Below are 12,554 nucleotides of genomic sequence, written 5' to 3'. Positions count from 1 at the left end.
ATGTATACAAAAAAAAGAAAAGCACAATAACCATCGCTAAAGCGGTCTTCATTGTTGCCATAGTAACATATAAACAACATTACTAGCGTCAGCTACAATGCCTCCCCTTTTTCTTGGCAACTGCAGGGATGAGTATTTTACTCTGGGTCTTTTTTTTATTCCATATAAACCTATAAATATGTCTATCCCAATCTCTAAACTGTTTTAAAGGGATCTCCGCTGGCTGAGTACCATTAAATCGTGACACAATAAAGTGTAAAATGATCACAGTTACACTGAACTGTGTTGCCAGCCACAAAACATAATTTGTCCACTTCCCTCTGCCGGCCCAAAAACTGCAGCTGATTGGTTCACCACATTTCAAAGCGTTTGACGTTCAGAAAGGGGGTTCTGTCCATGATATTATTGCTGAAGACTCTACGAAGACAACAGACAAGAAAAAGCAAGTGTCACCTCTTCATTCAGAATAATGTGTTTTAGTGTAAACTCTTGTATGATATCTCTACATGTGTGGCGATCCAACACACTCAGTATATTAATGGCACATGAATTCAGACACGGGTACATGCTCACCGCACAGTGATGGAGGTGTTGATGGAGACCAGCTGGAGTAATCTGTCAGTCAGAGCATCAGTGATCTTATTGTGACTCACACTACAACACCCAAAAGATACAAAGAACAAAGAAAGACATTATTAGATAATAATCAGATTTACACACATGCATATACACACTAAACAGCGTTCAAGCGGACTCACTCCAGGTCTTGTACTTTGTACAAATGTGGGATCAGTGTGTGCAGGAGCTGGTCTGTGAGTTGACAGTGACTGAGGTTAAGTTCTGTCAGCCCCTCAGAAAAGTCCAGTATCCAGACCAAAGCATCACACGCCCTCTGATCCAATGTGGTCTCACTGAGGTCCAGCTCTCCACCCAGGGCTCGACACAGGGACTTTGCTCGTATCACTCTGTCCTTTTCACTGCCCACTGGCACCAGGGACACCATCTGGACGAGGACGGCTGTGCTGGTGCTGGAGGGAAGACGGAGCACACAGCAGAACATTATTGTTGCATAAACAGGCATGAGACATGAATATGACTGTGAACCTGAGTCCTCTCAGTTATTCCCTCTCACCTCAGGTGGACTTTGTTGAGGACAGGAAACAGCAGCTCCAGTCCACTGTCCTCCACCTCACAGTCTTGTAGGTTGAGCAGTGTCTCCTGGCTGCTGTGGCTCAGGACAGTGGAGATTGCCCTGCAGTCTCCAGCACCCAGACACAGAGTCTCCCTGTGCTCCTGCTCTGACAGCTCCACACGGGAGGAGCAGGACAGATCCAGCCTGTGCTGCAGGGCCCTCAGCAGACCTGCTGCTGCTGCCCCCTGTTGGACCCCAGAGGCAGTGCAACCCCGCAGCAACCTCAGCAGCAGATTCCTGTCAACACTGGTATGAAAAATGGAGATATGTGAAAAATTGTATTAAATCTGTATTATGTGTCTCACAGGCAGGGCCAGCCATTTGTCTACATAGGTGAGACCTTTAAGCAAGTTCAGAAATTAATGGAAAATGTTGTGAAAAAGGCAAAGTTTCAGTATGTGATGCATACAATAAGGTGGTTATATTACTGTTTAATATTGACAGCAGATGAGGAGCGGCTCATCCTGGGATGCTAAAACATACTGCTGCACCCTTTGGTGGTGTCCCAGGCCTAATTTAACCAAACATTTGTCCTGAGTGATGCCTACCCGATAACAACAATTGCATACCCTTACTAATCCTATCTCCTCTAACATCCCTGGTTGAAGGGGGTTTGCAAATATGTGGTTTCCCAAGAATGCACCAAGCTTAGTTCTTTTTTTAAATCATTGTTCTTGCTGTTTTTTTGTTTGTTTTTGCATTAATGGCCCTTTAAAAATTAAATATTCATACATGTGTCAAATGTAAGTGGACTGCACTTGTCTAGTCTACTGACCACTCAAAGCGTTTGACAATGTTTTCCTCTCATTCACCATTCACACACTGATAGAAGAGGCTACCATACAAGGTGCCAAGTTGCCCATCAAGAGCAGTTAGGGGTTCAGTTTCTTGCTCAAGGACTCTTCGACAAACTCTCTGGAGGAGCAGGGGATTGAACCAGGAACCCTCGATTACCAGACAACGGCTCTGCCTCACGAGCCACGCGGCCCCTTGCAAAATCAGTACTGATGTCTGACCTGAGATGAGAGATGTTCTCCAGTGTGAGCAGGAGGGCCTGTATTTCTCCTTGTGGGATGGAGGTCCACACCAGGTTGAGTTTGACTCCATCGCTGTGTTTGAGGATGAAGAGCAGAGCAGCACAGTCCACTGTGTCCAGTTCTCTGCAGGTCAGGCTGATGACATGGGCTAATGACTTCAGTAAACTGGGTATACAGTGCCTGGCATGAGTTCTGTAGCTCTCCCTGATGGCAGACAACACAAAGCTGGGGCTGGGCCTAAAATCACACATTATATTTAGCATTACATGCTGGTTATGTACATGACACAATTGTGTGTTTTTTCAGTTACTCATGAAACTACAGTATATCAGCAAAAATATAAGCCATAACGATACATTATCTACTAACTATGATCTGAGGAAGAGTGCATTTCTCTGAAGAGTAAGCAAAGCTTTACCACCTTTTAAACACAATCCTGTCCAGAAAGGGAAGAAGATTTATGATGCTCTTCTCTGAGATCTTGCTCTTCCTCATGTCCACAGTGATGCTGTGAGTTGATGAGTGCTGTAGCAAATAGTGAAGTAATTCCCAGTCTAGAGAGCAAGAGGTCAGGTCTCCACCCAGTTTACTCAAGAAAGACTGAGTCAAGTCTTTGTCCTGGATCTCATGCATGAGTACAGTCAGCTGCTGAACATACTGCGCACTCAGTCTGAGGAAGCAGCAGATCAGAGGACAAATACAATTTAATGAACATGTCAGGGAAATATTATTGATTTAGGATTTACATTATTGAGTTAGGATTTGACATGATTTGACATGATATTTTCATGGCTCAACAAAGCAAAAGGGATTTACTTGATTGTTAGAGGATCACGGTGAAGCAGCAGTGTCATGAGATTGTGAGCAGGAATGCAAACTTCGGTCAGGTCCAAACATTTGACTGCCCAGTATCTCAGGAGGGACGCCACACTACTGACAGCTCTCATTAATACTCGCTGTGATGACGTTTTGAAGACAGGAGAAAGCTCCACAATGGATACTGGATCGGCCACTTTTTGTGTGCTTGCCAGTCGACACAGTATCAATGCCATGCTTTCAGACAGTCTGAAAATCAAAGAAATATACCATGAATAATGTAACGCATAATATCAATTGCACAGAACAAAAACATTGTTTCTAGGAGTAAGAGACCACATCTTTTCAAGTAGCAAGATAAATGTAGCATACCTAAGACTGTGTAATTGTGCTGTATGTCTAAAGATAAGGGAGGCTCCTTTGAGAGAGATCTTGCTGGGTGTGAGGATGAGATCCACACTGGAGCCACAGAGTCCCAGAACTCGACCCACAGACCAGCAGGTTTTACTGGGTAACTCTCCTGTTAGCACCAGAGTGAAACCCATGAGACGCAGGAGAGAGGCCAACTGCTGGGCCACCTCTGTTGAGCTCACAGAGATAGACGTACACACAAACTGGAAGAACTCTGGATCACACCTAAAACAGAACATTATAGAATAAAATGTGAAATCAACAGCGTTACAAATAAGAATAGTTGACATCCAATATCTAACATCCTGCACGAATATGTACCGTTAAATCACAGAGCAAGTATCAAAAGTTAAAATTAAGGGTAACCACATTAAATTATGATGAATTTAGTTCACAACTATCTGCATCTTTAGCTATAAGAGTTCATATCAATTACCCATTATAATGCCTTTGATTTGCTTAAGATTTAGTAAGATTAATGACATTATCACATCATTTCACTTTTTAACCTGTAATGAAGGATGAAGGATTATTTTTCTTTTTTTGGACATATCCACTGTTTTTGTTTTTGTTTGTTTTTTAATTAGTGTTATTTTTTGTTTGTTTTGTTTTAGAGGTTAGGGGAAATGTATTCTCTTAATGTGTGGTTTAAAATACTTTTATGTGACGTCTCATCGTCCTTCACATGGGAGTACAGGTCCAGCAGGAAATCACACTGGTAGATATTGTTGTTAAAATCATAAGGGAATGTTTGGTAACTGCACACTGATGATAGCAGCTGCAGGATCTTCTCTCCTGTCTGCTGTTCCCTCTCTGCTGCTTGACAGAACAGATTCCCACAGATTTGGGCTGGACCTGAGTGTGTTGACCACTGACCAGTGAAACTAGGAAAATGGCAATGAAAAATAATGAAATAATTCAATGATTTGCATTATAGTTGGTTTGTTCTGAGTGTGCTGACTGCTGACATATGAAACAGGGATAATGGGAAGAATAAAATATCCAATGATTTCTCTTCTGCATTATATGAAAAAAACAAGCAGTATGGAGGGCTAATGTATCTATTGAGTTACTGGATAAAGTAACAGAAAGTATTTCAATATTTTTTGTGTATATGAATCATATCATCTGGTGAGACATTTTTACAAATGAAAAGTTATTTACCTGAGCTGTGACATGTAAGGCAGACACTTCAGGAAACTCCTCACTTCACTCTCTTCATCTGACCAGCCTCTCAGCTCAACTGGTTTCTTTCCTGATTGGAGCTTCATCACTTCCAGGAGGACAGAGGTCTTTCTCTCTGACAGGTTGATGGTCCAGACTGCAGGAGCTGACTGGAAAACTGGCTGTAATGCTGGAAGGACTCTGCTGCCTGTTAGAGTCTCATAGTCCTTCACATGGGAGTACAGGTCCAGCAGGAAATCACACTGGTAGATATTGTTGTTAAAATCATAAGGGAATGTTTGGTAACTGCACACTGATGATAGCAGCTGCAGGATCTTCTCTCCTGTCTGCTGTTCCCTCTCTGCTGCTTGACAGAACAGATTCCCACAGATTTGGGCTGGACCTGAGTGTGTTGACCACTGACCAGTGAAACTAGGAAAATGGCAATGAAAAATAATGAAATAATTCAATGATTTGCATTATAGTTGGTTTGTTCTGAGTGTGCTGACTGCTGACATATGAAACAGGGATAATGGGAAGAATAAAATATCCAATGATTTCTCTTCTGCATTATATGAAAAAAACAAGCAGTATGGAGGGCTAATGTATCTATTGAGTTACTGGATAAAGTAACAGAAAGTATTTCAATATTTTTTGTGTATATGAATCATATCATCTGGTGAGACATTTTTACAAATGAAAAGTTATTTACCTGAGCTGTGACATGTAAGGCAGACACTTCAGGAAACTCCTCACTTCACTCTCTTCATCTGACCAGCCTCTCAGCTCAACTGGTTTCTTTCCTGATTGGAGCTTCATCACTTCCAGGAGGACAGAGGTCTTTCTCTTTGACAGGTTGATGGTCCAGACTGCAGGAGCTGACTGGAAAACTGGCTGTAATTCTGGAAGGACTCTGCTGCCTGTTAGAGTCTCATAGTCCTTCACATGGGAGTACAGGTCCAGCAGGAAATCACACCGGTAGTTATTATTGTAAAAATGAGAAGGGAATGTTTCATAACTGCACACTGATGATAGCAGCTGCAGGATCTTCTCTCCTGTCTGCTGTTCCCTCTCTGCTGCTCGACAGAACAGATTCCCACAGATTTGGGCTGGACCTGAGTGTGTTGACCACTGAACAGTGAAACTAGGAAAATGACAATGAAAAATAATGAAATAATTAAATGATCTGCATTATAGTTGGTTTGTTCTGAGTGTGCTGACTGCTGACATATGAAACAGAGATAATGGGAAGAATAAAATAGCCAATGATTTCTCTTCTGCATTATATGAAAAAAACAAGCAGTATGGAGGGCTAATGTATCTATTGAGTTACTGGATAAAGTAACAGAAAGTATTTCAATATTTTTTGTGTATATAAATCATATCATCTGGTGAGATATTTTTACAAATGAAAAGTTATTTACCTGAGCTGTGACATGTAAGGCAGACACTTCAGGAAACTCCACACTTCACTCTCTTCATCTGACCAGCCTCTCAGCTCAACTGGTTTCTTTCCTGATTGGAGCTTCATCACTTCCAGGAGGACAGAGGCCTTTCTCTCTGACAGGTCGATGGTCCAGACTGCAGGAGCTGACTGGAAAACTGGCTGGAATGCTGGAAGGACTCTCCTGCCTGTTAGAGTCTCATAGTCCTTCACATGGGAGTACAGGTCCAGCAGGAAATCACACTGGTAGTTATTATCGTAAAAACGAGAAGGGAATGTTTGGTAACTGCACACTGATGATAGCAGCTGCAGGATCTTCTCTCCTGTCTGCTGTTCCCTCTCTGCTGCTCGACAGAACAGATTCCCACAGATTTGGGCTTGTTCTGACTGTGTGAACCACTGACGACTGAAACTAGGAAAATGACAATGAAAAATAATGAAATTATTAAATGATCTGCATCACAGTTGGTTTGTTCTGAGTGTGCTGACTGCTGACATATCAAACAGAGATAATGGGAAGAATAAAATATCCAATGATTTCTCTTCTGCATTATATGAAAAAAACAAGCAGTATGGAGGGCTAATGTATCTATTGAGTTACTAGATAAAATAACAAAGTATTTCAATATTTTTTGTGTATATAAATCATATCATCTGGTGAGACATTTTTACAAATGAAAAGTTATTTACCTGAGCTGTGACATGTAAGGCAGACACTTCAGGAAACTCCACACTTCACTCTCTTCATCTGACCAGCCTGTCAGCTTAACTGGTTTCTTTCCTGATTGGAGCTTCAGCACTTCCAGGAGGACAGAGGCCTTTCTCTCTGACAGGTCGATGGTCCAGACTGCAGGAGCTGACTGGAAAACTGGCTGTAATGCTGGAAGGACTCTGCTGCCTGTTTGAGTCTCATAGTCCTTCACATGGGAGCACAGGTCCAGCAGGAAATCAGACTGGTCAGCATTACGGTCTTCTATATCCTCCTCCTCATCATCGTCCACTTGGTCTTTGAGAGGGAATGTTTGGTAACTGCACACTGATGATAGCAGCTGCAGGATCTTCTCTCCTGTCTGCTGTTCCCTCTCTGCTGCTCGACAGAACAGATTCCCACAGATTTGGGCTTCTCCTGAGTCTGTTGACCACTGACTACTGAAACTAGGAAAATGACAATGAAAAATACTGAAATAATTAAATGCTTTGCATTATATTTGGTTTGTTCTGAGTGTGCTGACTGCTGACATATGAAACAGGGATAATGGGAAGAATAAAATATCCAATGATTTTCTTCTGCATTATATGAAAAAACAAGCTGTAGGGAGGGCTAATGTATCTATTGAGTTACTAGATAAAGTAACAGAAAGTATTTCAATATTTTTTGTGTATATAAATCATATCATCTGGTGAGACATTTTTACAAATGAAAAGTTATTTACCTGAGCTGTGACATGTAAGGCAGACACTTCAGGAAACTCCACACTTCACTCTCTTCATCTGACCAGCCTCTCAGCTCAACTGGTTTCTTTCCTGATTGGAGCTTCATCACTTCCAGGAGGACAGAGGCCTTTCTCTCTGACAGGTCGATGGTCCAGACTGGAGGAGCTGACTGGAAAACTGGCTGTAATGCTGGAAGGACTCTGCTGCCTGTTTGAGTCTCATAGTCTTTCACATGGGAGCACAGATCCAGCAGGAAATCACACCGGTTGTCATTCTCGTAAAAATCATAAGGGAATGTTTGGTAACTGCACACTGATGATAGCAGCTGCAGGATCTTCTCTCCTGTCTGCTGTTCCCTCTCTGCTGCTCGACAGAACAGATTCCCACAGATTTGGGCTTTTCCTGAGTGTGTTGACCACTGACGACTGAAACTAGGAAAATGACAATGAAAAATAATGAAATGATTAAATGATCTGCATTACAGTTGGTTTGTTCTGAGTGTAATGACTGCTGACATATGAAACTTGGATAATGGAAAGAATAAAATATCCAATGATTTCTCTTCTGCATTATATGAAAAAAACAAGAAGTATGGAGGGCTAATGTATCTATTGAGTTACTGGATAAAGTAGCAGAAAGTATTTCAATATTTTTTGTGTATATAAATCATATCATCTGGTGAGTAAGGCTGAGCAATTTTATTGATTCTGCGATATATATCGATATTTTGTTTCCCCAGAAAGTATCGATTTTTCAGCCGTGAGTATCGATACATTAAGCCCCATTCAAATCCCCCGTGTTCGTCTGGCACTCTGCTCGCCGCCCATTTACCCCGTTCGCGTTGCAGGATAGCGATTAGGTCAGCCAGCCGCTAGTGTCGATGTAAAGCATTTCTAGCAAGTTACCGTCTAGACACTCTCTTTACACAGACGCCAACGTCTTTCTCTCCCTGTTTACACATTCAGAGCTAAGAGATTCAGAAGAGAGGCGGCAAATATAAATCCAGCACCTTCAATCCATGTCAGTGCGCTACAACAGCGCACTGACATAGATTGTGTAACAAAGCGAAGAGTTCCCACTCCCTTGTATTTTCCCTGGCTAACAGCGGCACACTGGCTTAGCTTGTCTATTCAAAGAAGAGGTATCACTTCGGCTTATTTTTCAATCTATGTTATCACATGCATACCACTGCTCATTCATTGGTAGCTGAATTGTTTGGTCTTTTTGATAAGTAATTTACATTTTTAAAATAATAACAATAATAATAATTTAACATAACAATAATAATAATAATTTAACATATTGTTAAATTATTGGAGTCAAGCCAAACTAATTTTCTCATCACATCTTTGATTCATTTTGTCCAGCATTTGCAAACTGTAGACTCTCTGTCCAGTCAGAGCCATATATTGTGTAACTGATTGATGCTTTCAGTTTTCAGTTCAATTAATTCAATTCAAGTTAATGGAACACTCACAAGATGTCACCAAAATCACTCTGTCCCTTTAAAATCTTTCAAAAAATGATGTAAGTGTATCGAATCGTATTGAATCATATCGAATCGTATCGTTGGCCAAATATCGTGATATATATCGTATCGTGAGCTGAATATCGTGTATCGTATCGTATCGTGAGATTAGTGTATCGCTGCAGCCCTACTGGTGAGACATTTTTACAAATGAAAAGTTATTTACCTGAGCTCTGACATGTAAGGCAGACACTTCAGGAAACTCCACACTTCACTCTCTTCATCTGACCAGCCTGTCAGCTCAACTGGTTTCTTTCCTGATTGGAGCTTCATCACTTCCAGGAGGACAGAGGTCTTTCTCTCTGACAGGTCGATGGTCCAGACTGCAGGAGCTGACTGGAAAACTGGCTGTAATGCTGGAAGGACTCTGCTGCCTGTTAGAGTCTCATAGTCCTTCACATGGGAGTACAGCTCCAGCAGGAAATCACACCGGTATTTATTATCCTCAAAATAATGTGCTATTTCTTTGAGAGGGAATCTTTGGTAACTGCACACTGATGATAGCAGCTGCAGGATCTTCTCTCCTGTCTGCTGTTCCCTCTCTGCTGCTCGACAGAACAGATTCGCCAAGAACTTGGTTTGTTCTGAGAGGTTTGACAACTGAGGCACGAAACTGGAAAAAAAGTGAAAATTGACAGGATTATCTGATCTCTCCATTACTTACATACCAAAAAAGTTTTAGTTTATTGTTTACTATACTGTTATACATCAACAATGAGCTTACAGTACAGTAACAAACATAATCACAGTGAGTGTGAGGCCAAACCATCTACTAAACAGCTCATGCATAAATAACAGAAGATTCTTCATGCAAACAGCATGCTACTGAATGTATTGTATAAACCCCAAAGAGAGATACTTAATAAAAAAACTGACTATCAACCACAGGCACTTAAACAGAGAGCATATAGCTTGCTGTCTTTCCTGTGCTTAAGATATGTAATTACCAGTCTTGAAAAAACGTCATAAAGATCACAAACCAAACATACTCTCTTTTCCTTATTTATATTTCTAAACGTACCTACATCCATGTGTAGAAACCTACTAAATATGTATAGAAGAAAAAGAACAAGTAAAGCATATGGGGAAAATGAAGAGTGTATTTTCTTTTCAATAGGAGTGATTTGCAGGGATGTCATAGTGGGGGGAAAAGAGAGACTGATTACCCAGGGCCACAATGGGGGAGGGTGCCCTGAAAGGCCTGAAATAAAAAGGTTTGCCTATTGGCTGGCTATACAAGGGTCTAATAAGATTTCTTTTCATGGGGCCCAAAATCTCTGGCGGCGCCCCTGGTGATTTGTATGAAAAAAAAAACTACATATATAATGACTCTGTGTTTCTTGTGAATTTCTATGTCCTGTTTATTGAGCCAATGTACTGTTAGGATGCATTCCAAATCGCATACTTCTACTTTTTACTTTTAGTATGTACTGCAGCTGCCCTTACAAAGTATGCAGTATAGTATGCAGTATGCATGTGTATGCATACTATTGGGACACACTACATGCGTCCTCCCTGACCTCCGACCCTCTCGCTCACTTCCATCGCCGTCCGTCGCGCCACATTTGAATGTTGTTGTCAAAATGGCGGTGCTGTTTCATACTGCACTGTCGTCTGTCGCTGCTGATGTACCTGAGCGAGGTGAGTGCCGTGTGTGTGTGTGTTGTCTTACGTATGTGGGCGTGGCCTGTACACGCAGCTCAGTCAGTGCGACGTAACTTCCACTGTACAAAGGATTGTGGGTCAGAATGGCCAGAGCAGCATGCTGACATGCGGACTGCGAAATCTGAGCGGATGTAGTAGAACATCCTGGTACTCTCGGCATACTGCATCTGACGTACTATGTCAGGGTTTCCGCTACATGTAATTGATCGTGGCGCACCGCCACGGCTAAATAAAAGCCGCCACGGCTTGGGAATGATGTTTTTTTTTTTTTTTTTTTTTTTTTTTTTTTCGGGCGTTAACACAATTTAAAGTATATTGTATGAATGACCTGTGAAAGCGACCCTACATACACACATAGCATATATTTGCGCACATATACTTACTATGATCAGAGTTTTAAATGATAAATTAAATATCACGACATGTTACACTACGCCGCAATTAATTTTATTTTGAAAACGCACCGGAGTTATCACCCGCCTGCTTTGTGCTGCTGCTGCGCGCTCAGGAGTGGAGGCGGTAAGAAGCAGAGGGAGAGAAAAGGGCGAGAGCAAGGTACCTAAGCAAGATTAAGTTTAATCCATTTTTTGTTCAAGCCTGTGAAAACGACCCTAATGTTATTAATGTTAATATTGCATTGCGACCGACAGTAGGGATGGGCGATATGGACCAAAAGTCATATCCCGATATATTTTGGCTGAATATAGATATACGATATATATCCCGAATTTTTTTCCTTAAAGTGAGAGCAAATGTTCAGTCATAGTCAAAGCCAAATATGACATGACGGGGCTGGAGCTTTTTCGGGTTGTGGATGGCTTGTGGCTGGGGCTTCTGCAGTGTTCCTGGTAGTATCTGGGGGGCAGGAGCTGCTACAGGAACGTCCTCTGGCTCAGCCCTCTCACCTGCTGTGTCTCCACTGAGAGGGCCGAGTGAGAGGACGTTCCTGTAAAGTTACCGGGCGGCTGAGCGACCATGACCGGGGCATCAAAATGCCTGTTGTTAAAAAAGCCTGTTGTTAGCGTTAGCTAACGTCCGCTAAAGCTAACGTTAGCGCCCCTAAAAATGCCGGCTAAAAGTGTGTTGTTAGCGTTAGCTAACGTTAGCTAGCACGTTAGCGTTAGCTTGGTAGTGTTGGCCGTGTTGCTAGGGACGCCTAGCGCCCGGCTGTTTGCTTTCTGTTGACACCACATCGCGCCGAGAGTAAATCCAGTCAGCACCAAGTAAACCCCAAGCCGCTGCCCCACCCAGGAGTTTTCGGGGCCACTCAGAGTCCCTACCTCGAGGCAGGGCCGTTTTTTTTAGCCATTTGGTTAATAGTAAACTGTAAGTCAGAGATGGTTTGGTTTTTCTCAATTTACCAAGTTCCACTCACTTTAAATTGTATTTATGTGTAGGTGAAGACAGACCTGAGGAACAGGCTGCAGGGGGACCTTCTGGCAGCATGCATGCTGCTCAGCATCAATGGGCCTCCTCTGGCTGAGTTGAACTACAATAGAGCCTTAGAGCTCTTTTTCAAAAAAAAAAAAAAAGAAAGATGAAGTGCTCTCAGCCAGGCTGCACACTGCCAATAATACCGTCTTGCAATATGTAGCAATGTAAATAAAGTGTGTATTGGTCCGAACCGAACTCTGTGTTTCTGTTACATTCTAACACATTTGGTCCCGTTGGCTTGCATTATTTTGGTGCTGAGGTGGACGACCAACCCCCCCCCCCCCCCCCCCCCCCCCCCCCCCCCCCAACCACAATGTGGGGGTGGGGTGGGGGGGTCCGTCCACCTCAGCACCACAGTTTCAAAAAATCCTGGGGGAAACCCTGTATGTATTGGGACATACTAATTCTTTTTTTTGCATACTGAATAGT

General features: G+C 42.3%; 1 protein-coding gene and 1 pseudogene across 1 annotated transcript; one reads left to right on the top strand and one right to left on the bottom strand.

Moving 5' to 3' along the window:
• LOC115353980 (tripartite motif-containing protein 35-like) overlaps positions 1-12,554 on the top strand; it is a 993,629-nt pseudogene that overhangs the window by 882,861 nt on the left and 98,214 nt on the right.
• On the bottom strand, positions 351-10,571 carry LOC115354443 (uncharacterized). Its single transcript, XM_030044837.1, has 14 exons — positions 10,547-10,571; positions 9,237-9,610; positions 7,498-7,772; positions 6,755-7,219; positions 6,045-6,476; positions 4,621-5,052; positions 3,418-3,681; positions 3,046-3,294; positions 2,651-2,899; positions 2,209-2,466; positions 1,133-1,438; positions 759-1,028; positions 574-654; positions 351-417 (listed from the first exon to the last, which is right to left on the bottom strand). Exons 1-14 carry the CDS (start codon positions 10,569-10,571, stop codon positions 351-353), a joined length of 3,747 nt encoding a protein of 1,248 aa, XP_029900697.1.

Source organism: Myripristis murdjan, chromosome 22 (genome assembly GCF_902150065.1).
Source record: "Myripristis murdjan chromosome 22, fMyrMur1.1, whole genome shotgun sequence".
Taxonomy (NCBI): Eukaryota; Metazoa; Chordata; class Actinopteri; order Holocentriformes; family Holocentridae; genus Myripristis; species Myripristis murdjan.
The sequence above is the reverse complement of the archived record's forward strand: the minus strand, read 5'-3'. Positions and strand labels throughout refer to the sequence as shown.

Bases quoted from the DNA above. Each gene is read 5' to 3' on its own strand.
- LOC115354443 (XM_030044837.1), bottom strand. From the start codon at position 10,571: ATGGAAGTGAGCGAGAGGGTCGGAG. The intron at 3,682-4,620 runs GTAAATAACTTT...GTTCTGTTTTAG, and splicing joins CCTTACATGTCACAGCTCAG to GTGTGATCCAGAGTTCTTCC. The intron at 418-573 runs GTGAGCATGTAC...TTGTCTTCGTAG, and splicing joins AACACCTCCATCACTGTGCG to AGTCTTCAGCAATAATATCA.